This window comes from Podarcis bocagei (genome assembly GCF_964188305.1).
Source record: "Podarcis bocagei genome assembly, chromosome: 1".
In the NCBI taxonomy this organism is placed as follows: Eukaryota; Metazoa; Chordata; class Lepidosauria; order Squamata; family Lacertidae; genus Podarcis; species Podarcis bocagei.
The window spans coordinates 84,945,179-84,968,548 of record NC_138125.1 but is presented as its reverse complement, the minus strand read 5'-3'; the positions used below and the strand labels follow the sequence as shown (position 1 = coordinate 84,968,548).

Below are 23,370 nucleotides of genomic sequence, written 5' to 3'. Positions count from 1 at the left end.
GATAGTGCGCAGTGTTGCTCTAAGCTCCGCCTTTCCGTTGATTGGCGTATCCATTGGCCAGCGAGCGTGCGCCGCCGGCAGGCGCTAGAAGCAGTCGGCGCGGGGGCTCGGTCAGGGTGAGGTGAAGATGGCGGTGCTTGCTCCGTTGCTGGCCCTGATCTACTCCGTGCCTGGAATCTGCCGGTGGCTGGCGCAGCCCTACTACCCGCTGTCGCTTCTGCTCTCGGCTGCCTTCCTGCTGGTGCGGAAGGTGCCGCCGTTATGCCACGGGCTGCCCACCCAGCGCGAGGACGGCAACCCCTGTGACTTCGACTGGGTGAGGAGGCCTTGCCCGGAGCCCCTTCTGACTGGCGCCCCCCTCACGCCCTCTTTCCTCCATGGGGCTCATCCGGCCAACTGCCGGGAAGGGGACGTTTCTCCCCTTTGCCCAGAGAAGTCGAGAAACTTGCCCAGAGAAGTTTGGCATCCTCGTCCCGGAGACTCTCGACTCTCCGACTGTCTTTTTCTTTTCTTTTTTTTCTTCCTTTCTTTTTTCTTTTTCTTTCTTTCTTTCTTTTCTTCCTCGGCGCCATCAACTGATTGCGCTGTTGTTGTTTGGATGGCTGGTTCGCCATGTACTAGTGAACGGTGACTAACTTGCGGCCCTCCAGATATTGTTTCTTTATTTATTGAATTTATATACCGCCCTGTACTCTGAGGTCTCAGGGCGGTTCACAGAACAAAATCAAAATAGAAAACCACAAAATATATAATAAATAAAAAAACAACCCAATACCCCCCCAATTGTTGGGCCTCAGTTCCCACCCTCTTTGGTTACTGGGCATGCTATTTGGGGTTGGTGGAAGTTAAGAGTCCAACCCGATCTGAAGGGCTGCAGACTAGCTGCTTTTTAGTATTTTATTAATCAACCATCCTACACTCGTAAGGTCCCAGTTGTTTTAATTGTTGTCAGAATGACATGCACAAAGGCAAGACATGATAATAGTTTGTGTTTAATGTAATAAGCTCCTCCACCTCAGGAGAGGACCCCAAGCACAGGGGAATTTCTTCCCAACCTCTGATGGCAGTGACCTTCAGGAATATCTGCCAACTTTCACACACAACCTCCCTTTAAAGTAGTGGAGACCTGCTCTGATCTCCACTTCCCAATATGCTAGTTTTTGTCTGGCTGTCCTGTTCAAATCTCAATGCTTATAATACCACCAGAGTGTTTGTTTGCATGGCAAACAGCCCCGGTTAGATAGTAAATTCAAAGTGGTTCCCACTCGCATTCTTCCTCTGGTTCTTCCTCCTACTATTGCTTACCATTTTCTGCCCTTTCCTCAAATGGCTCCTGTGCTTGCACTGAACTGCATACAAAAATTCAAAAGAGCTCATAAAGGGGTCTCTGAATTCTCAACATCTTATGATAGTTTCTTCATGCCTGGCAACTCTGCCAGAAAACTTCCATTTCGTTTTGTGCTCCCTTTCTATTGTAAGGCACATGTGTGCATAGCAACTCAGCAAATCAGTAAGTCAAAATTCCTTTCCTGTTGCATCTTCTTTCATATCTCCAGTCCAAACCTCAAAGGAAGCTGCTTTGAGAGTGGTAACCCAGAGCACTTGTTCTCATGTCACACTGTGGAGTTTCCTGCCCATATGAATTGATCATGTAGGAAAATGTAGTGATCACAAAACTACTTTAGTTGTGGGATCTGGTGTATGGGTAGTCTTAAAAAGACATTTGGACAGACAGGCTTTGAATTCTTTAGATGTGATACATGTTTTAATCATGGGTTGCAGTAAAGTATTAATTGTGTCATCTCTGGTTGTGTAATTCTGTGACCATGACCGTAGGTTGGTCTGTAACAGGTAAGCAACAGGCTGTGAGGACTTCTGTTACCACTTGCAAGATTAGGGAAGTTTTTAATGTTTGATTCTATTTTTAATATTCTGTTGGGAGCTGCCCAAAGTGGCTGGAGAAACCAAGCCAGATGGGGGAGGTATAAATAAATTATTATTATTATTATTATTAACACCTTGCCATGTGTAGGTTTCAGTTGTACTTGAGACCAATCCCCATATTAATGAATTGGCCCTTAAGTTTGTGTGTACCACTTAATGTAAATTACCCTGCGCATAAAGCAAAAACAATTTTTTATTGTGGTATCTTAAGTCTACAACAGTGATACATTGTGCTAGACACTAGTTTTTCAGATGTACCACACTGTATTTTGTTGTATAAAGGGCCACAAAATTGTTTGGTTTTGCTACAACAAGATAGCATGGCTATTATTTTTCTGTTTGCCTCATAAAACACTTTAACATTTGAGCAGGATGTTTATGCAAGATTGCACTAGCTGTTTTAGTGAAAAAATATTTTCATTGCAAATCATCCTTTACGTGGAGGTAGTTAACTGCATAATTTGTTTCTCATGTAACTAGAAAAAGGTAACATAGAGCACTTGCACAATTTACTAAATGTACAAAATAAGGGTGATCCTTGCATATATGCATAAAAGTCAGCTCTAGTTTTATTTCATTGTGCACCTGCTTGGTTTGTGTCCTGAAACTTCCAAGCAACTGGAAGCTTCCTTTGGAACTGGCAGTATGGCTAGCTAGATGATGGATAAATGTGACATCTGCTCTAAGGACAGGCCAGCTGGTTCCTTTTCCCCACTGCTTGTACAACCACTTACTGCCATCTTTCTTTTTAGCGCGAGGTGGAGATTCTTATGTTCCTCAGTGCCATTGTGATGATGAAGAACCGCAGATCCAGTAAGTAATGCTTGTTCTTTATCTCTCTCTCTCTTTTTGGAGTAAAGCTTACAAATGATTCAGAAAACAAAGATTTCACAGCTGGCTTTAACCTGTAGCGAAATCTTATTTTCTTTAAAATCAGTATGGTCCAGTCAGTATGTTTTGAACAAATAGCTGGTACAGTATGGGATGTAAGTGGGATGAGGTTGTGGCAAAAATTCACACAGAAACAGAAAGCACCTAAATTTGAATTTGAAAAGTTTTAAGATGAATGGCTGCTGCTAGGCCCTTGTTCCTCTGCCACAATCGGTGCATTGTCCCTGTGCATTCCTGCTGTAGGAGTGGTTTCAAAAGGTGACCTGTCTGTTTCTTTTGTTTTCTGTTCCATAATACAAAGATATGGAGGCCAGTGGGGCAAAGCTTCCATGTGCCAAGACTTGGTGTATTATGGGTGAGATTAAGTGAAGGTCAACATGGAGGTGATAAGAATATAGCAGAGAACAGTGACTGCCTAAGATGAAAGGATATGCAGAATGTGGGGTTTAGCTTGAAATGATATGGGAAGCAGGAATGACCTGTAGGCATGAAAATAACACACTTACTAGTACCGCTCACAGGAAATGTAGAAAGCTACAGCAAATGCTGTAAAATACAAAACTGTACAGTTAGCCTAGGACAGCACTCGTTTGACAAGAAAACTACACTCTGTGTGTGTGTGTATCTATCAATAGGCATTCTAAATATGTAATCTGTCTTGCACAGAAAGCTTCCACAAATTTTTTAAAAGTTAAGCTTCAGTCAAAATTCCAGCTTGTTACTGGGCCTAGCAGTGATACAGATAATATCAGCCATAAGAATGTGCCTCTTTCTCTCTCTCAAGTTACTGTGGACCAGCATGTGGGAAACATCTTCATGTTCAGCAAAGTAGCCAATGTCATCCTTTTTTTCCGCCTTGACATCAGAATGGGACTGCTCTACCTCACCCTCTGTATAGGTGAGTCATCCTAGTTATATCCTAGTTCTAGTTCTATCAATTGAGGAGGACTTGGACAACATAAATAATAGGACTTTAGATGCAAAATCCACCAGTTCTGCATAACCACATAATACATCTTTCATAATTCCTCTATTTTGGGGCATTATTCTTGTTTATAGGGCAATGCCAGCTTGCATTAAGTGGAAGTAAAGACTACCCCATGATTGCCTTATCTAACACTGCAGCTGGAACCTGCTGTCTGAATTCCATTTTCTTGAGCTATTGGAGGAGGGCTGTGGGCTGGAGGAATCTTCATTCCTGGCAAGAGGAGAATATAATCCAGGGAAGCTTTTGAGAATTCTGCCAATCTCAAAAGCAGGGAGGAGCCACAGCTTTTGTAGAGTACCTACCTTGGAGAGCAACTGCTAGTCATTTTAATAGACAGTACTGTAGTAGGTGGACAAACACTCTGGTCCCATATAAAGCAGCTTCCTAATCCCATCCCAGCATAGTGCTAAACCAGGGGTCAGCAAACTTTTTCAGCAGGGTGGGGTGGTCCACTGTCCCTCAGACCTTGTTGGGGGCCGGACTATATTTGGGGAGGGGGGGATGAATGAATTCCTATACCCCACAAATAACCCAGAGATGCATTTTAAATAACAGGACACATTCTACTCCTGTAAAAACACGCTGATTCCCGGACCGTCTGCGGGCCGGATTTAGAAGGCGGTTGGGCCGGATCCGGCCCCCGGGCCTTAGCTTGCCTACCAATGTGCTAGCTAAGCTGTGCTTGGTGTGTGCCTTTTCAGTGTTCCTGATGACCTGCAAGCCACCTCTGTACCTGGGTCCTGAATACATCAAATATTTCAGTGATAAAACAATAGATGTGAGTATTTTATTCTCTGCACTCTCATTTGTTCTTGTGGACTTGGATAAAATGGGTATAGCTTATTATTTTGGGTATAGTGTATTATATTATGCTGACTTCATTTCTTTACAGTAAGAAAATGAACACAATAAAAACCCTTGTTAAAACAGAAATAGGCAGTGCTGGCTGAAAAGGAGACACTGCTTCAACAAGGTTCCACAGTGAGCACCTTGGAAAATATGCTCCCCTCCCACTTTTGTCCCTGGATCTGGAACATTTATTCTCGGGCAAGTGGGTAGTCTGCAGCTCCTGGCTTTTCCTGGCAGCAGCAGTGACTGAACCAGCAGAGAGATGATGATGATGATAACTGTCCACTTCCCAGGCCGTAGATGGTCACTGTTGCTGCTCCAACTGTATGTTCTACCTTTTCTTTCTTGGAGCTCAAGGAGGCATATATTCTATACATTCACACACACTCTTTGTTCTCATAACTACCTTCTGAGGTAGACTGGCCAGAGAGAAAGTGTCTGGCCCAAGGTCCCTCACTGAGCTTCACTACTGAGTGCAGATTTGACCCCTGATCTTCCAGGTTCTACTTTGACACTTTATCTAACCATTGCACTGCATTAGTTCTGCTTAAGGAGGCCCCAAGTTTATTATTCTGTACCGCTGTTTCCTCTTGCTGATTGTTTTTTTTTAAAAAAGTTGCATGCAGTCTTACTGCCCTGTGAGCATTGTGGAAATTTTGTTTATAGATATGGAATATTAAATATTATTTAAAATATTTTATAGAAATGGTACATATTAACACGAGAACTGAGAGTATTGAGACCCATGAAGAGCTGAACAAAGAGTGTCATTGGCAGTCTAAATTGATGTCAGTTAGTGGTGGTGGAATGGGACTGGTTCAGCCCAACTGAAAAAGCCTTGCCCTGAGCTCTGAAGTTCAGACAAAGGGAGCACTTTCCAGATAGTCTTAAACACAGAGAGAAGTGCAAGCATGAAGGTAACTGTTGGATGTAGCCTAGTATAGGCATGTCCAACAGGTAGATCGTGATCTACCAGTAGATCACTGGACGTCTGCGGTAGATCACTGGTAGATCATTGGCTCCCCCCAAAGAAGCTAAACAACTGTGGCTCCCCTAAAAAAAGTTCGACGTTTTACCTCCTCCCTGAAGAAACTCAACAACTTTGACCTGAACCCCCCCAAATGGGGGTCAATCACTGCCAATTTTTAACTCTGTGAGTAGATTGCAGTCTCTTGGGAGTTGGCCACCCCTGGCCTAGTATATGAACTATTTGGAGCTACGCCATGATGGTTGTGTACTGCCTCCAATATTGAAGGTGGTTTGCATCTGAATCCTAGTTCCTAGGAAGCACAAGTAAGGGAAGTGCTGTTACACTCTGCCCTTGTGGGCTTCCCATAGGCATCTGGTTGGGCACTGTAAGAGAGGGGGCTGGACTGGCTGCTCGGATCCAGCAGGCTTCTACTGATAACCTCCTGTTCTTTGCCAGTGCCTCTCAACTCCTGGAACTCTATGGATTTGGACTGTGATTGCTGGTCCTCCTGTGCAGCAACTTTCCCCAACCTGGTGCCCTCCAGGTATTATTAAGCTGGAACTCTTGTCATCCCTCCCCATTGGCCATGCTGGCTGGGGCTGATGGGAACTGGAATACAAACCATGTTGGAGGGCACCAGGTTAGAGAAGGGTTGATGGTCGTGTGATCCTGCCTCAGGATAGGGATTGTCCTTCTATATCCTTTCAACTCTATTGAAGTGTTGTATGTGGACATTTGAGGGATGTGCATTGTGTCAGCCTTGATCCCTCTTTTGCAGGAGGAACTAGAACGGGACAAGCGGGTAACCTGGATTGTGGAATTTTTTGCTAATTGGTCCAATGAGTGCCAGTCATTTGCTCCCATCTATGCAGACTTGTCTCTCAAGTGAGTGGTTTACTCTTTAACAAAGTATGGTGTCTTAGTGCAGGGGTAGGCAGACTTCAGCATATGTGATGCCTAAAGTGTGAAGCATACTTTACCTCCAGCACTCACCATTTTTGTTGTGCCGAAGGGTACAGAAAGGCATTGAGTCCAGTATGTTCCAGTGTGATAACTATTGGGCTAAGGTGAGTGTGTATTTTTATGCTGTGAACTGCCCTGAAATCTATGGATGAAAAGTGGCTTATTCTTATTCTTATATTTCTAAGATACAATATTTCATTTGTTGGATGAACAAAGATAAACTCACCAGGTTATTCTGGTTGCAGCCCCTGATGTACTGCTGGCTTTTAAGAAAGAGTTTTACTATAGCCATGCAAGTTATGGTTTAAAAGAGGAAAATTTAGTATCCTCTAAAGCAAACTTTAATGGGAAGGAACCTTAACAAATAGGGAATGTCCATGAATCCAGGCCCTTGTGGTTGCAGAAGGTTAGTGCTAATCCTTTCTACAGAATGTCAATTTAAAATTGATGAAAATTAGTTCCCAAGAGAGTTTACTTTATTTGTGGTTCCCGTTCTGAGGTTTATGAGACCTAGTAGTTGAACTAATGGGAAATGGATGGTGGCAATAGCTCATTAGCTACTGGCAGTTTCTGATAAAACTCCATAGGAGATTCTGGTGACCCCACCAGACATTCAATTGAGGCAAAGACCTCCCCCCGCCCCCTTGTACTGAGGTACCAAAGTGAAGGATTACTCTTTAAGTGGCTCTTGGCAAGGGCCTGGCTGCCGATGGCTTTTTTTGAAGCAACCCATTGCTTCCAGCAATGACCAGTAGATGGCCTTAGTGTAGAAAGTGTTTTCATTTTTAGTCCCTGTAGAGTTGAGTTATACATCAACGTTGCAGTTGCATAAGCAGGAAAAGGGTGCCTGTATAACTCAACACAGTAAAATCTAAAGCTTCCCAGTGCTTAATCAGAGGAGTAGTTCAAACTTGAGAGAAGGGAGAAAGCCCCTGCAATCAGCTTAAGGCTGTGCCTTCCGTGTTCTTTAATATTCTGTGTTATTGTCTGAAAGCACATGATGCCACAACCTTGGATGAAGCTGAGATCATCTAGGTTTGGTTAGTGTCTGGATGGGAAAGTGTCTGGGACACATATGTATGCTGCCTTGAGTTCCATGCAGGAAGAAAACAGGATGTGACCATTAATGAAATAATAAGCATCTACTTTGTTTCATGGTGTTTCTGCCTGCATACTAACCATTGTGTGCCTCCCCAGATACAACTGCACCGGATTGAACTTTGGGAAGGTGGATGTGGGCCGCTACCCTGATGTGAGCACCAGGTGAGCTATTTGCTGTAGGAACCTTGGGAGAATGAGGAAGACCACAAGGCTAGGTGTGTGATATGCAGCACCATGAAAACTTGTTTTGCACTAGCAGGGCAGTGTGGGAAGAGGAGATGCCGTGTTGTGAGTAATTCATATTAGCATGTTTATTTTACTTGAATCTAAAAAACAAGGCTAAAAACTTAGAATCAGCTATGGTGACCTAATAATTATTTTTTTTTAACAACAATTTCTTTATTCGACCGATAGTCAGAATTAAAACATTACACAATAATTATAAACTATAACATCATAGGAGATACATAAGTAAGGTAGGGCCACAGAACTAGACCTCTCACAGATAACCCACATCAAAGCATTCAGTTATACGTTTCCGACGCTTGAGTGCCAGGAAAAGAAATTTAGCCACTGACAAGGTTGTTTTCCCAGAAGACTTATTTAGCAGATATGCTGTCTGGATTCCTCTTTGTCGGGAACTGAGCTGGGGTAAGTATGGAGTTATAAGATACTGTCTTAAATCGTTGTAGAAGGGACAGCTCAATAAAATGTGCTCTGTGGATTCTACCTCACCCAATGCACAGTGGCATAATCTCTGGTCATATGGAACTCCTCCATATCTTCCCTTCAGGACCGCCGAGTCAAGAACATTCAGCCTAGCCGCAGTAAATAGTCTGCGGTATTCCACGTAGTGGATATCCGCCAGGTAGCGAGCTGGGGCAGCCCGATACAACTGCTCCCCCAGAAACAACCCAGGTTTCACACGGGCTATGTCCTCCTGTCTGGCAATATCCCTTAATCTTTGCGCGATCACCGCCTTTGCGTGGCTATACGTCATGGACTCTATATAAAGGGAGGACAACCCACACTTCTGCACTTCCTCCACTATCTCCCCTTCCCATGGAGATTTAAAGTTATCCCTCAGAATCAAGGGGGCCAAACCCACCGGTCTGAAACAGAGCTTGAGCCATAGCCATAGCTTCGCTTTCAGGGCCACATACCTAAAGGCTTGGCAACCGGTTTCCAATCTCATGATCGCGCCTGCCACGGAGGGGGGGATCCTGAGTATGGCCCTGAGGAATTGGGTTTGGATAGATTCCAATTTTTCAAAATCCCTACGTGAGCCCAAGGCAATGCCCACCAGCAGAAGAGGGAGGACTTTCATTTTAAAGAGACGTAAGGCAACATTGACAGTCTGTGCCTGTTTCTTGGAGTACAGGGTTCTAATCGCCAGGGCTGCTTTGGATGCGTTCGAGGCTATGTATTCTCTGTGCGCCAGGAAGGACCTATTTGATCTTACAACCTGACCCAGGTATTTGAAGCAACTGACCTGCTCTAAAGGAATACCATTAATTGACCATAAATTAGGTTTCGGTTGAGCAGCAAAGACCATTATTTTGGTCTTGGCATAATTTAATTGGAGCTCGTGTTGGGTCTCATATTCATGAAGAGCTCGAAGCATCCTCCTTAATCCGATGGGGGAGGTAGCTAATAGGGCGGCATCGTCCGCATACAGTAGGACATTTAAGGCTCGTCCTGCCAGTTTTGGTGGATGGAAATCAGCATTTGCCATATGCACCACTAGCGAATTAATATAGAAGTTAAACAGAGCAGGGGCAAGCAAACAGCCCTGTCTTACCCCCCTAGTGGTGGCAACCGGATTGGAGACTAGCCCCTTACTATCTATCCTAATCCTCAAGAGGGTATTTGTATGCAAATTAATAATCAGCAAGAGAAGGCGGCGGTCGATAGATGTCGCTGCCAATTTTGTCCATAGCTGGTTCCTGGGAATTAGATCAAAGGCCTGCTTAAAGTCTATAAAGGCGACGTGGAGGGCTTTTAGGCCATTGCCAGCGTACTTGGTGGCCAAGTGATTTAGGATTAAGATTTGGTCTGTTGTTGATCTTCCGGGGCGGAAACCCGCCTGCTCCTCTGCGATGATATTGTTGCTTTCCATCCAGGTCGTTAATTTGTTAAGTAGAAATCTTGAATAGATCTTCCCAATAACATTTAGCAGGCTAATTGGTCTAAAATTGGCCGGGTCTGTGCGCGGCCCTTTCTTGTGAATTAACACAATCAGTGCAGAGTTCCAGCTTGGAGGAAATTGTGCTGTTTTGTTTATATAAGTAAAAAGAGCTGCTAGAGGTGGACACCACCAATCCTTATTGGCTTTAATAACATCTATGGAAATAAGATCGTCTCCGGGTGCCTTGCCCGCCTCAAATTGGCCTATAAGTGTTTCCACTTCAGAGCAGGTAACAGGATCCCACTCTGGCAAGGGGGCCAAATCTAACCTTCCTCCGCTGGGTGCGTGAGCTGCATATAAATCGGAGAAGAAGCTTTCCCAGGTGTCAGCTGAAATTTGAGGTTCTATCCTTGACAACGGTCTACCCAGGTATTTGGAAATTTGGTGCCAAAAGGAGGAGGGATTTCTATTTTCTGCAGCTTTTAGAAGGTTCTTCCAATCATTTCTTTCTGCCGCAAGCTTCTTTTCCTTTAATAGTGCTTTATACCTTCTCTTGAGGTTCATAAGGTGACTGCTAGGTGCGGGGTCATTTGATGCCCTATATGCCAAGAATTCGTTATTTAGGTTGTTCTTGAAGAGTCTACATTCCTCGTCAAACCACTTTTTATGAGAGAAATGGTTACTATTCATTACCGGGGTCTTAGCCAACGAAGGTTTTAGCAGTTCTACTAAATTGTCATATATTGGCAGTGGCTCAACTGCCTGGATAAGGGAGTCCCTTGTCTCTTGCAGTTGGTCAGACCAAAGGAGTTCATTTATCCGTTGAGCCATATTGTCGGTCCATTTTAGGGCAGTGGGCCTCATCTGAAGCTGGTTATTTGTAATAGGCACACAGGAATAGGTAGCCAATTCTCCATCCAGGGTCAGAGAAAGTTCTAATGGAAAATGGTCACTTTCCAGCCTCGTTACCACCCTAAAGTTGGAAATTTTGGGAATTAGGTCTACTGATGTCCAAATAAAGTCTATGGTAGAGGCTCGGGAGCCTGACCAGAAAGTAAATTCGGCAGGGTAATCAGAACTGAGAGCTCCGTTTAAAAGGTGAAAATTAAGAGCCATCAAGGTTTGTCTACATTTAAAACCTGCATATGTAGCAACACTGTCTTTAAAATTCCTAGGTAAAAGGTCTGAAGTTAAAATGGGTAGTGAGGGGTATTTATTATACTTAGCAAATAATGATTTATCAGAGTGAGACAATCGGCCATTGAAATCTCCTGCAACTAGGAAGGTGGCTTCAGGATATTTCTCTAGGAGAGTTTCAAGAGTCTGTTGAATTTCCCTCCATCTTTGGTCCACCAGGTTTTTCTTATAGATTGGGTGCAAATAAACATTAATCACCACAAACACTTCCTCCGCTGTTTGTAGCTTTACACCCAGCATGGATGACGACTGGATGTCGATTTGTTCCACCTGCAGGTTTAAGGCCAAAGAAACTAGGGTAGCCAACCCACCTTGTGGTCTGCCAGGTGATAGTAAGTTCTGTTGTGCATTCAGGTAGAAGCCCTTATACCCTGATAGGGAGAAGCCCTCACAAGCCCAGGTCTCTTGCAGCAAAAGAATATGACTGCCTTTTATGTAGGCGACAAAGGATGGATCCATCAGCTTAGGTTTAATGCCAGCTACATTCCAGGATAAGAAAGTAAGTAATCTCCTGGTCACCCCTTCGAGTCATGCTGGGCCTTGCGGAACCAGCACGGCAGAATCCACCTGGGAATGCACGCGGCGAGGGGGGACAATAGGCTGGAAGAAGGAAGTAATTGTAGCTTGCTTACCAGGCAATTTCCGAGCACCACTTACCGCAGCGGTAGCCATGGTTTGAGGCTTAATTATTGGTAGCTGCAGGGATGGATTTTGGTGCACAGGAGTATCACTTAACGACAGGTCCATAGACTCTACATTTAAAGTATGCTCTAAGATTGAGGGGGGTGGGCCTTTTGGATCTGCGGATGCTGTAGGGAACATGCAGTGTAAGGCAGGTGGAAGGCATCCTTTTCGGTTTGCCTCCAAAAGAGCATCCAGTCTTGCCACAGCTTCCGAGTTTGACCAGAGGGTTGTCAAATCTTCCACTGTATCCTGCCCGGGCTTGACATCCCGAGGCCGTGTACAGCCAGGTTGCAGATCAAAGGTCGTTAAAGCAGGTACCACTTGGGCTTGTGTAGACTGATCTACAATTGGTGAGGAATTCATCTTATTTACATGAGCATGATCTTCTGAGTTACGGAGACAGAGTAGCAACTCGTCCAATCTGTCTGTTATCTCTGTCCGCTCCAGTTTTGGCAATTGGGAGAAGGATAGAAGTAACTCACGCTCCGTAGAATTCTCCAGATGTATAGCCTTTGTCAGTGGAGGCAGGGGGGCGTCAATCCAGCTGATTAGATCTGCAGCCAGGGGAGTTGGGGTCGTGGCAATTGGCGGACCCTCAGACTTATCTGCTTTCTTTTTGAACAAGCAGTTTGGTAAGAGGGGGCAGATCTTGGTATTGGTAAAGACTCTTGTAGCAAGGATTCCATAGTTAATTAGAAGGCTTCTTGAGGACATAATAAGTGCAGGGAGCTTTTTGGTTTTAAAGGAGAGCAGCACTCTCTGCCTCTGAGGTCTGCTGCTAATATGATCAATATGCCTCAGGTCAATAGAGCTTGGGATTACCCTCAGAAGCTCCGCTAGGTGTCTCCTTATATCACTCTTATAATGCCAGTTTATTACCTTGCCTCTAAAGGGGCAAACCGTTAGGCAGATTTTGGTAGCTTGCAGCAGCAGTTTGTGAGGAGGTGCAGACTGTTGTTCCTTCTTAATTTGCTCACCTTGCTCACTTTTCTGATTGCCAGCAGCTTGAGGAATTATACAGGAGGTATGAGGTAAAACGGGTGCTCTGGGCATTTGTAAGGGCTTCATCTCAGGTGGTACATCAGGGGAACTGTCTTTACCTGTTAGGGATACAAGCGAGATAATCTTCTCCTAGGATCCTCGGATGTCTTTTATGTATTTAAAGATATAGTCCACTGTTCTAGCAACCAGGTCTAAAGTAGATGAGTGTTCAAATAGTATCTCATCAATGCAGCCCCCACGGGCTCCAGTGCAAACACTCGAGTGGATGCCAGCATCACCACCGCTTGAAGGTCTAGTAGGCAGGTCATCAAAAGGTTCCTTCACACTGGTTTCCCCGTCATTCATCTCCGCCAGCAGTGCGAAAGAGTTTGAAACCGGGACATTAAAAACATCCTTTGTACCTTCAGATTCGCTAATTTTTGATTGTTTAGCAAGAGGCAGGCATCTCAGTTCCTCTGTGTCGTCTATATCTCTGGAATCTCTGGTACGTTTCCCAGTTCCTCTCCCACAAGCAGGGCTGTATAGTTGCTTAGTCATTTCTCTCTTCATGCAACCACCCCAGTTTCAAGGTTAATGGTTGTCTCCCCGATAGAAAAAGGCGTCCTCCTACTCACTAATTTAAAACTAAGACTAAAAACTAAAAACTAAAAACTAAAGTTAAAAGTTAAAAGGTTTCTATGCTCATTAAAACAATGTTAAAAGATAAATCAGGGAGCTCACACTCAAGCTGACTAAGTGCCGTTCGCCATCTTGGAATCCTGACAGAGCTAATAATTATTTGTAGTTGGCATTCATTATGACTAATGAACCTGTGGAACAATATTTCCTGAAGGAAAAACAAAACACTAGAAAATTTCCTGGCCCACATCAATTTCTGGCTAGATGTTCCTTTTCTTGTTCTCCCTGGACTCAAGCCCTTTGTCTCTTCACAGGTACAAAGTCAGTACATCTCCTCTCACTAAGCAGTTGCCTACACTAATCCTTTTCCAAGGTGGGAAGGAGGTGATGCGCCGGCCACAGATTGATAAAAAGGGACGAGCAGTCTCATGGAATTTTTCGGAGGTACGCTCTATCTGAAGTTTCATTTGTATGCTGTCAATATCAGATGTGCGCCTTGTATTAAGCTGGGGGTCAGTACAAGGTAACACAAAACAATGCTGATCTTTCTTTTTGCCACAGGAGAATGTGATTCGGGAATTCAACTTGAACGAGCTGTACCAGAGAGCCAAGAAAGTGTCTAAGCAGCCTGAGGTCCCAGAGGAGTCTCCAGAACAGCCTGCTGTCCCTGAGGTCCCCAATGGAGAGAGCAAGAAGGACAAATAGAGCCCAGAGGACTGAACTGTGTTCCTTTACTGTTTAGCTCCCCATTCCTCTTCCATTGCCATTCTGATCTCTCTCCTGGGACATCAGCCACAAGCTGCTTTCGCCCACAACGCTGGTGCTGGAAGATGATTGTACATGCCAGGGAGCTTCTATCTTCTGAGTGTAGTTGCCAGGGAGCTTTTATCCTCCTGGGCTCAGTGCCTCTCTGCTGGCAGCTACACGTTTCTTCCCCCATCCCCTGATCCTCCTTCCAGGAGTTGCTAGGTGCAGTTTCAGCAAGATAAGATGTGGCCCCAACTCTATAGAAGCTAGAACCTGTTTCTGCATCTAGATGTGGGGCTGCAGGCTTCTCTGGCAATGAATAAGAGCTACGGGGGGGGGGGAGAGCAATAACTCAGTGGACACTGTAAATCGGCAGGATGGGAGGAATCACCACTTTCAGTGGAATTGACTCCCTCCTGTCAAAGCAGTGACACCTCACTCCTGTTTGAATTGGTTTTATGCAGGGTCGTATCTGTGGCTGAGAAGCTACAGGTATCATTGACCAGTTTTGACTACTTGCTACCCACTGCCCTCTACTGTACTGACAACAGAGCTTACGTGGTCTCTTCCCATACTTTTTGGGCTTTAAAAGCCGATGGGTGGATGTACAACGTTTCTTTGCTGAACTTGAATAAACAAAAAACAAAAAACAAAATCTTTATGACAATAAAGATATTATTATTATTATTATTATTATTATTGAAAGTGCTGCTGTGCCAGAGAGTAAGCAGCAGCCATGCAGTCCTTATGGATTTCCTGTTCTCTGCATCATCATCATCAGCTGCTTGCGTGGTGTAATGTGCTGAGGGTGTGCAGTAAGAAGGGGGTCCCTCCTGCCCCCAAACTGGAGGAGTAGCTGCTTCTGCCGTCCAGAGTCATAATTGACAGGGTTCTTATAGCTGCTAACTCCATTTCCAACCCAGGGAGCTTGTTCGTGGATAGGAACAAGCTCCACTTCACTGTACTCATCCACCTTCACACTTCTGTTAATTGTCTTATACGGCTATCTCTAATAAACAAACTTGGGAATGTCTTCTTCTTGGGCCTTTTTTTTTGTTTCTGAGTTGGACTATGACCACAGTCTGCATTTGCTGCTGCTGCTGCTGCTGCTGCTGCTGCTGCTGCTGCTGCTGCTTCTTCTTCTTCTTCTTCTTCTTCTTCTTCTTCTTCTTCTTCTTATTATTATTATTATTATTATTATTATTAATTAAATTTCTATACTGTCCCTTCATCCATAGGTCTCAGGGCATTCTGTACATTTTTTTTTTAAAAAAAGGATGTTTTGTAGTGTCCAAGTAAATTTTCTTCACTGTTTAGGGCTCGACTCTTCTGTATGGGATGGGGGCTTTGCTACGCTATCCTTCTTGGTGCTCTCTACCAGGCTGTAAGCATGCTGGCTGAGTTGCTGGGAAGATCTTGGAAAACTCCAACTATGGTCTCCACCAGTTTTTAGATGAAGGAGGCGTCAGTTTGAAGCTGGACTACAATGGAGCGGGGGGGGGGGAGAGATTGAAGTCTTCGTCTTCTATTTTCCTTATTAAAATTTCCCCTCCTAAATAATCAGCTGAGGCCAATCATATAGATAGGTGTATGTTTTCACCCTGGGGAAAACTGTCTGTGAGGCTGAATTAGGGGAAGGGTTAACACCTTGCGCCATAGTACCAATCCAGACTCCCCCCACACCTGCTTTTAAACCTTTAAAGAAAGAAGAAATCGTGTTTGAAGAATAACTGCCCTCAGCTTCCTCTGATCATCTGATGTACTGCTGTTCCTCACACATGCAAAGGCATTGCTTTTGTCTTCCCCAGACATGCAACTGTTCATAGGCTGGGCCAAAAAAGACACCACTGCCAAGCCAGATGTGAAAGGACAGTGTAGGCCACAGAGTGGCAGCACTATAACGGTAACCCTGTAAGAAAGGAATAAAAAGGACCTTGCTTAGATCAGAATGCCAGCTTGTGCTTCTGATGCCTATATTGTTTCCTCCTAATTAAAGGCAGATGCAATCAGAGACAACGATTTGAGAAATGGGAACAATTTGGAAAGCATGATGTAGAAGGACAAGTGAGGATAGGGATGCCATGCCATGCTGATCATCATTGGAATGACTTCTATTAACAGAGAAAGGAAAATAGCACAAACTTTGGGAACTATAAGCAGTCAGCTAAGTTTACAATGGAACTGCAGTGGTTCTGCTAGGGTAGATAATGAAAAAAGTTCCCTAAAAGTAGCTGGGGGCTCCTAACTTAGGAGGTGGATGTGTCTTACTAAGGAAAGGTAGGAGCTGTTCACCCACAGATATTTTATTAATCAAATGTGTATACTGCCCTTCATCCAAAGATTACAGAGTGGTCACAACATAAAAATACAAAAGGTTCTGTGTTTGCTACAGTGCCATATGATGACTTGACAGTGCGAAATCACTTCCCACGGCTGCTTTCAACCAGATACTCCCATGTGATCAGTTGTGAGGGAGTACTGCGAATGTGTGGATCTGCCCTTTGCCTGCTGCCATGCCACAAGAGAGTACTGCATTAGAAGATAGGGAGAGTTTGGGGAATTTGGTTTTACGAAACCCATTTTCTTTAAGGCAAAAGAGAGAGAGCTACGGTAAACAGCAAACCTCGGACTGAAGTTCTTACAATACCTAGCTGATGCCTATTTACTAGAATATACAGCCAGCTTTATATGGTAATAGCGATGTGACTTCGAAACAGTGCAAAACAGTAGCGTTTATGACTCAGCTCTAATACTTCCTGCGCCCTGCCACGCTCTTTTTATACCTTCAATTAGCATAACGGAATAGATGGGGGGGGGAACCCTCTATATTTAAAACTCATGCATAGGGATCATCCGCATTAAGTGATCTTTTGTAGAAGGGCCAACCCAGCATGGTGCAGCGGATGTTTCCACTGCTTCATCGCAAGAAAACGAATCTGGTTGCCCGCGATCAGTACTAAACGGGGAATTGCAGCGAAATCCTAAACCAGCGACGCTACCTTAGAAGCCAGGATCGGGAGCGAGCCGGGATTGGCTGCTGCAGAACTTCATCGCGATTTGCAGAGGGGCTTGTGTAAGTGGTAGCAACCACCTTGCAAAACCTCTTTGAACGGGGGGGGGGCGGTTAAAAGTCCTGCGATTGCTATTCTTTCATCAAAACAAAATGTTTTGATAGCTAAGGCTGGCATTCTCAGAAGACGCCCTATTTGCTGAACTGGCCAGCTAGGAGACTGCTGCTTTGTGACTTTCCCGACTTTAGCGGTTAATATTCCCCGGTCTCCCCTCCCATCATCGGCACACGTGGTTGGTGCCGCAGTGTAATTTCCTTTGTCGTCCTCAAGCTGCGCGTGGGCTGGAGCGCCGTTTGCAAGAAAGAAGAAAGGCCAGGGGAGATTGCACGCTTGTGCAACGGGTAGGAGTCTCTATCCATATTTTTTTTGCAATCTGGCTCTCTTATCACTTTTGTTTCGGGTCTCTCCAACGTGCTGTTTTCTTTCTGTCCTTCTTCGTAGGCGCTTCTCTCCTACGGTAATTGGCTTCTACGCTGTGATGGCTTCATCCTGCCTGCCGCTCTGGTTAACTGCTGTTGCTTTTTCCTCCTCTAGTTGGATTTTTTTGGCGCCCTTTTTTTGGGGGGGGGTCTATTTCTGCCGTTATCTTCGCTTCTTCGGGATAACCAGCTCTCCTAATACTTTTCTTTTAAATTGCAGTATTTATATGCCGCCCATTAACAGAAAAGTTCTCTAGGCGGTTTGCAAGTACAGTAAAGGCTGTTTTTCACTTTCTCCCCACCCCACCCTGTGTAACTAACTAATTAAAAAGGTTTTTAAGAATATTGGTGTACAGGCTCGCATTCTCTTTGCTTGAAAGTGTGTACACGTAAATCAACCTCCATAGATTTCCCTGTGATTTGCAAGAGGATTGATAACCCAATTTCTAAATTCTTAACACTTAAGCCTTTCTAGTGTCCTCCTTATGGCATTAGGGTATTTTACTTTGTCAGGATTGATACTATAATGTTCTTTACAGAAAGGCTCAGTTTGCTTGCTTGCTTACTTACTTGCATGCATGCATGCATGCATGCATGCAGTATTTTGCATGCAGTAGATCTATCCTTCCCTTTGGACAATACTGAGCTAGATGCATCATGATCTGATTTGGTATAAGGCAGCAAAAGCAAACCTAAGGAGTTGCATCTTCTTGGCTGTTCCTCTTAGGAAGGACGGCCACATGCATTGAGATGTGCAGTCCAGTGGGGCGAGTGGGGCATTATTTTTCCTACCCTCCTGTGTTTGCTTTAGTAGTAGAATGGCCCCCAAAGGGAGGAAGAGGAAGGCAGAGGCACCTCGGGCCAAGACTGCAACATCTGAAGGAGTGGAGATGAATGTTGCTGAGGAATCGCCCAAGAAACCGAAGAAGGATGAAGAATTGGGCTTTCGTGTGATCATTGAGCATTGGTGTGTACCTGCACGTTATTTGCATCATCTGACTAAGGACGGTATCCATGGGTTGTTTCATGCATTTTGCTTTCTAGAAGGGATTCCTGGGTAGAGCTGGCTGCTGCCTGAGAGAAGAAATCTTGGGGTTGCACCCAGCACAATCCTAAAGTGAGCCAGTGTTGAATTTGCTCTGATAGTGGGTCCTTTTGCATAAGAGGTACCATAAGTGAACAACTTGCATCTGCAGATACAATTCCTAAGGACAGAAATAGTAATGGTAGTTTTGTGACATTTCGTTCATGTGAGGCAGTTCCACCAGCAGACCTGTTGCCCAGCATTGAAAGAGAGAGAGAAAACTGCTGATGAAAAGATCCTTCTGCTAGCACATTGATGGTATTGGATGCGACCCTTAAGTCTATTAATTATTTTAGTTTTAATTGATTAAATCTACATACATTTGCATCTGAGGGGAGAAATGCTTCCAAAAGAAAGAGCACACCTTTTTTGCTTTTGTTTTAAATAATGTATGTGTAGAAATATTATTTCCTCCTTTTTCTTCATCTGGGAGGAAATAACTCTCTTTAGGTGTTGTTTGCCATCTGTGGCTGATTACTTATTTCTTTATAAGTAATTATTATATCACCCTTGAATCCAATTCCCTGGATGGTTTTTTAAAAAAGAGTAAAACAATTCAAATGTTCATACAAAAATAAACGCCCTAAAATTATAAATGCGGTATGACTAAAATTGCATCTACAGATGCAAGTGACAATACAGTAGGCACCAAGCAAACTGGTATCAGAACTAGTATTAAAAGTTTAATTGGTCAGCAGATTTAATCACAGGTGTTTTTTTTAAATATATACACACCAAATTTATAATTGATTATTGTTTAACTGAGTATTGCCACAGCTCTAGTAAGAACCCTTTTTTTGAATAGGAAATCTCATCCCTAAATACTGCATCTCTCCTATGAAGTAGAAAACGGAATGGGAAGTTTGGGCTGAACTCTCTGAACACTGGCGGGGTTGTGCTTTCTTCCACGTAGTCAAACCATTCATTGCTTTGTGCCTGTATGGGTTCAACAGAGACTTTCAAATCACAGTTCAGGTGGTTCTCTGAAAGCTTTTCTTCATTCCACAGTAAAAGCTGACGAGTCTATGGGCGCAGTGCCAATGCAGTCAGCGAGGCACTGCACCAGACCTTTCCTGACATCGTGGTGATGGTGAACCCTGAGAAACCGCGCAGGAATAGCTTTGAGGTTGCTTTGTGGAAAGAAGATGGCACCAGTAAGTGCTTTCAAGGGAGGCTTTTCAGTGAGAGACAGTAGGGACCTTCCTGGAGTTGCCGTATCTATTTGGGGTTAGTGATACCCCAAATATAGCTTGGTAGAGAAACCTTCGGCAGTGAGTTCTTGGTGTAGTTTTCATCTGCCTAGAATATGTGTGACCAGATGTTCACAAATCCACTCACCAAGCCATAAGGGTGCCCAAGTACAAAAAGCAATTAGGCTGCCTTGTGCTCTTCTCCATATCCCACTGCAAATCTGAAAACACTCTGTATCTCTCCCCAGCTGTGGTTTGTGCCATAGAATTTGGGGGTGGGGGATGGCTGTGTGACCATAAATAGTAGCTGTGGTTCCCTGTATGCATGCATCAGAATGCACATAACTAGAAATTTGAGGCTGAAACATCAGCAGCTGAACATCTTATTGCTGGGATCCCTAATGTGACATCTGAGGGCACCACTTAGCACCAACCAAAATCCTCTGCTTCTCCTAATTTTTAATTAGTTTTAAATTTGAGGGTTGTGTGTTTTTTGTTAGGATGGGTTGCCTGTTTCGGGAGTGGGGTGAGGTGGTCAGATGTTTTATCTGTAGTCTTTGTCTGCTTAGGAATGTGTCTGATAATGTTGTAACTGTTTGGTGGCAGGATCTAATAATTGCCAGACCCCCCACCCCAGGTGAAATGGTTATTTTGTGGTGCCTGTGACAGTTTATTAGATTTGATGGATTCAGCAAATACTCCTCCAACCTTCAACAGTGACACAGTACAGAGAGTGGGTGTGCTGGCATAAAAAGGAAACCAGATGTGGACAATCCATGTCCACCAGATGTTGCTGGGCTAAAATCCCATAATCCCAGACCATGGGCCAGAGTGGCTGAAGTCTTAACAACATCTGGAAGGCCACAGTTCCCCACCCCTGACTTACCTACTTCCAGGTCATTCTCTCTAGCGTATCAGAAAGCTGGGCTAGCTGAGGTTTCAACCAGATACCATAGCTATATTCTGTTGTGCTTTCTACCTGCTTATTTATCCCTTACTCCCCTTTGCTGCTGCAAGTCCAAGAAGCTAGTTGCTGCTGGAAGATGAGTGGGCAGGCAGTGCCAAGAGAGACTGGGAGTTCTCCAGAGGTGGCTTGCACAACTTCCAGCACTATTAGCTGCTCCAGTTATCACCTGGAGCCTTGCTCACAGGGTTTCTCTGAACTGGAGCAGGATACTGGGCTGAATGTTTGGTAAGACCTACATAGCAGCTCTTTGATCAAGCTTTAGCCCAGTGGTCCGGTTAGATTCGGTTTCTCTTTCCACCACTCCACACACAAGCTCAGCTGTAGAACTGGCTCAACGTGTGAGATCTTGGGCAACTGGAGATGTAACTTGCTCAGCTACTGCTATGTCGTTATTTGTGAGCACAACCAATAGTTTAATGAACGCACACAACCCTACCTACAAGCCAGCAGAGGGACATGGCGTCTTGGCTGCGTGCTTGTGGCTGACTGGAAGTAACACAATAGAAATGCTGCTGGTGAGTTGTCTTCTATCTTTATTGATTTTGTCTTTATTGGGTTTTTTAGAGGTGGAGTTATGGAGCGGCCTCAAGAAAGGGCCACCACGGAAGCTCAAGTTTCCCGAACCAAACAAGGTGGTTGAAATGCTGAAGGGCAACCTAGAATAAAGCAAACAACTGGGCAGGATTACCAATGGTAAGTTTGTACAATGTAGCAGCCATATTTTCCGAGATCTGCTGGACATCAGTGCCTTATTGGACTGGCCTCACCACCACCACCACTCCAATTCCTATGTAGTTTTAAATGATTACTGCCTGGAGCAAGAAATAGGACTAAAAGCTAGTCATTCTTTTGTGGTCTCTCTGTTGTTGTTGTCTCTCCCCCCCCCCCCCCCCCGGGCTGGGTAGAGGATGAATTGGGAAGAAAGGCAAATTAACTGCTCCCATCATTAAGTCACATACTTCGAGGACTGCTCATCCATCCATCTGTCTTGTACACTATCACCTACAGCACAGGTTGGCAGTATGCAGCCACTGGCCTAATTACATATGGGTGTAGAGGTGGCAGCAAGGGAGGGGGAAAGGGTGCCCCCTCCCTTTCAGCTCTGGGAATCTTGGATCATAGCTGTGCTATCCATCTGTGCTGGCATCTCCTGAGAAAGGAAAGGGGGTGAAATCAAGAGCATACCCCCCGCAGCTACTCAGCATAGTATATGAATGGTGCATTAGCTTGCTTTCTACTGAGCAAAATCTGTGGCTGATGGCTGTCTGTCCTTGCATCTAGCACAGCCGATGAACACTTCATCCTGTGTGAGAGGTGGAGCATCCATGATGGGATATGATTAAGTGGGGTAAATAATGAAACTCCAGTCGCATCTCTGAAGCTGCTGCCCCTCCTCCACGAAAGGAAGAACGTACCAGCTGATTGTTTCCTGATCCCTTTACCGTTTTGCTTTGTTAGTTATTTGGGGATGGGCAAATACTGTTGTTCAATAAAGTTTTAACTGTTGTCATGCCTTATACTTTCTTAATTCTGTTCAGTTAGGACAGCATCTGGCTAGACAAACCATAGTGCAGCATGTGCTACAGCTTCACTAAGGCCCCATCTACACTTCCACTTGTCCTGCTGTTTCCCCTGGAAAAAACCTGTCATCAATTGAGTTTTCTGCAGATTGATGTTTGTTCCAATTTGGCACTGAACAGGTTTTCCTGGGGAAAGTGGTGGGGCAAACAGAACCGTGTTTAGAAAGTATGGGGTAAGCAATAAATGTGGACAAGCTCCTAAATAAAAGGTGGTTCTTCTGGATCCTGTGCAGTTGCCCTTCAGTAGTGAAGCCCTTATCTTTCCTTAAGCAGCATAAAAATCAGTGTGGCATGTCTTAGGTGTTTGAAGCTAGAAGGACTTGCCACTGCTATCACAATCCTGTGCAACTGCACAGGGTTTTTGCAAACCTACCTTAACATTCAGCATGCTTTATTATCTTGTTCATTAACTGCAAAAAGGATGTCATTTGTAAATCTCTGGAGCCCTTTCTTTCCATTTTGTTCTAGCCTGAAAGCACCAAATCTGGTGCCATGATCTGCCTATATATCCTGCAGTAACTTCCTTTCTAGATGATGATTCTTCCGTAATATCAGCTTTTCCCTCATCCTGTTTCTAACAAGCTTCTTGTGTGCAATTTGTTTCTTTTCTACCAGTGCTGCAACTAAACCATAAGCTGCCACAAGTTAAACAAAATAAAGACAACTCGGGGAGGGAAATATAGGAACTTTAATTGAACAAAGTCACAACTCAACATTTCTTATGGCCTTTGTGCCATCTACTCTTCAGATTGTTTTCTGTACAATGAGAGCTTTGGGCTATCAAAAGGAAGTAGTTGGCACAGCGTCATGGAGGCATGGGTCACTGCACTTGAATACACCTCTCCTTGAATAAGCTGTAAACAAGGGAAATGGTTTGAATGTAAAACAAGTGATTTAACCTGTTATTAGACTTTGGAGAGCCATCTCTGTACAAAATAAAATCAGCAGGGCATATAACTGTTTACTAAATCAGCTTC

The 23,370-nt window shown here is 44.3% G+C and overlaps 2 protein-coding genes across 7 annotated transcripts; both read left to right on the top strand.

Moving 5' to 3' along the window:
• Positions 1-5: 5 nt before the first annotated feature.
• Positions 6-14,046, top strand: TMX2 (thioredoxin related transmembrane protein 2). The gene is made up of 8 exons (XM_081203791.1): positions 6-316; positions 2,697-2,757; positions 3,620-3,733; positions 4,525-4,601; positions 6,421-6,527; positions 7,803-7,868; positions 13,650-13,779; positions 13,897-14,046. Exons 1-8 carry the CDS (start codon positions 128-130, stop codon positions 14,038-14,040), a joined length of 888 nt encoding a protein of 295 aa, XP_081059917.1. The 5' UTR covers positions 6-127; the 3' UTR covers positions 14,041-14,046.
• A 3,293-nt stretch (positions 14,047-17,339) lies between these two features.
• Positions 17,340-22,319, top strand: SELENOH (selenoprotein H). 6 transcript variants are annotated; one of them, XM_081168746.1, is made up of 6 exons: positions 17,387-17,494; positions 17,595-17,610; positions 18,384-18,539; positions 19,665-19,810; positions 21,378-21,506; positions 22,095-22,319. In XM_081168746.1, exons 3-5 carry the CDS (start codon positions 18,391-18,393, stop codon positions 21,476-21,478), a joined length of 396 nt encoding a protein of 131 aa, XP_081024872.1. In that variant the 5' UTR covers positions 17,387-17,494; positions 17,595-17,610; positions 18,384-18,390; the 3' UTR covers positions 21,479-21,506; positions 22,095-22,319. The 6 variants fall into 6 exon arrangements, with proteins under 6 accessions (XP_081024873.1, XP_081024871.1, XP_081024872.1 ...); XM_081168747.1 differs by lacking the exon at positions 17,595-17,610 and having other exon boundaries at positions 17,340-17,494; positions 18,387-18,539; XM_081168745.1 differs by lacking the exon at positions 17,595-17,610 and having other exon boundaries at positions 17,364-17,494.
• The last annotated feature ends 1,051 nt before the right edge of the window (positions 22,320-23,370 follow it).

Coding starts and splice junctions, on each gene's coding strand:
- TMX2 (XM_081203791.1), top strand. CDS start 128: ATGGCGGTGCTTGCTCCGTTGCTGGCCCTGATCTACTCCGTGCCTGGA. Junction 317..2,696: donor ACCCCTGTGACTTCGACTGG/GTGAGGAGGCCT, acceptor CTTTCTTTTTAG/CGCGAGGTGGAGATTCTTAT. Junction 13,780..13,896: donor TCTCATGGAATTTTTCGGAG/GTACGCTCTATC, acceptor TTTTTGCCACAG/GAGAATGTGATTCGGGAATT.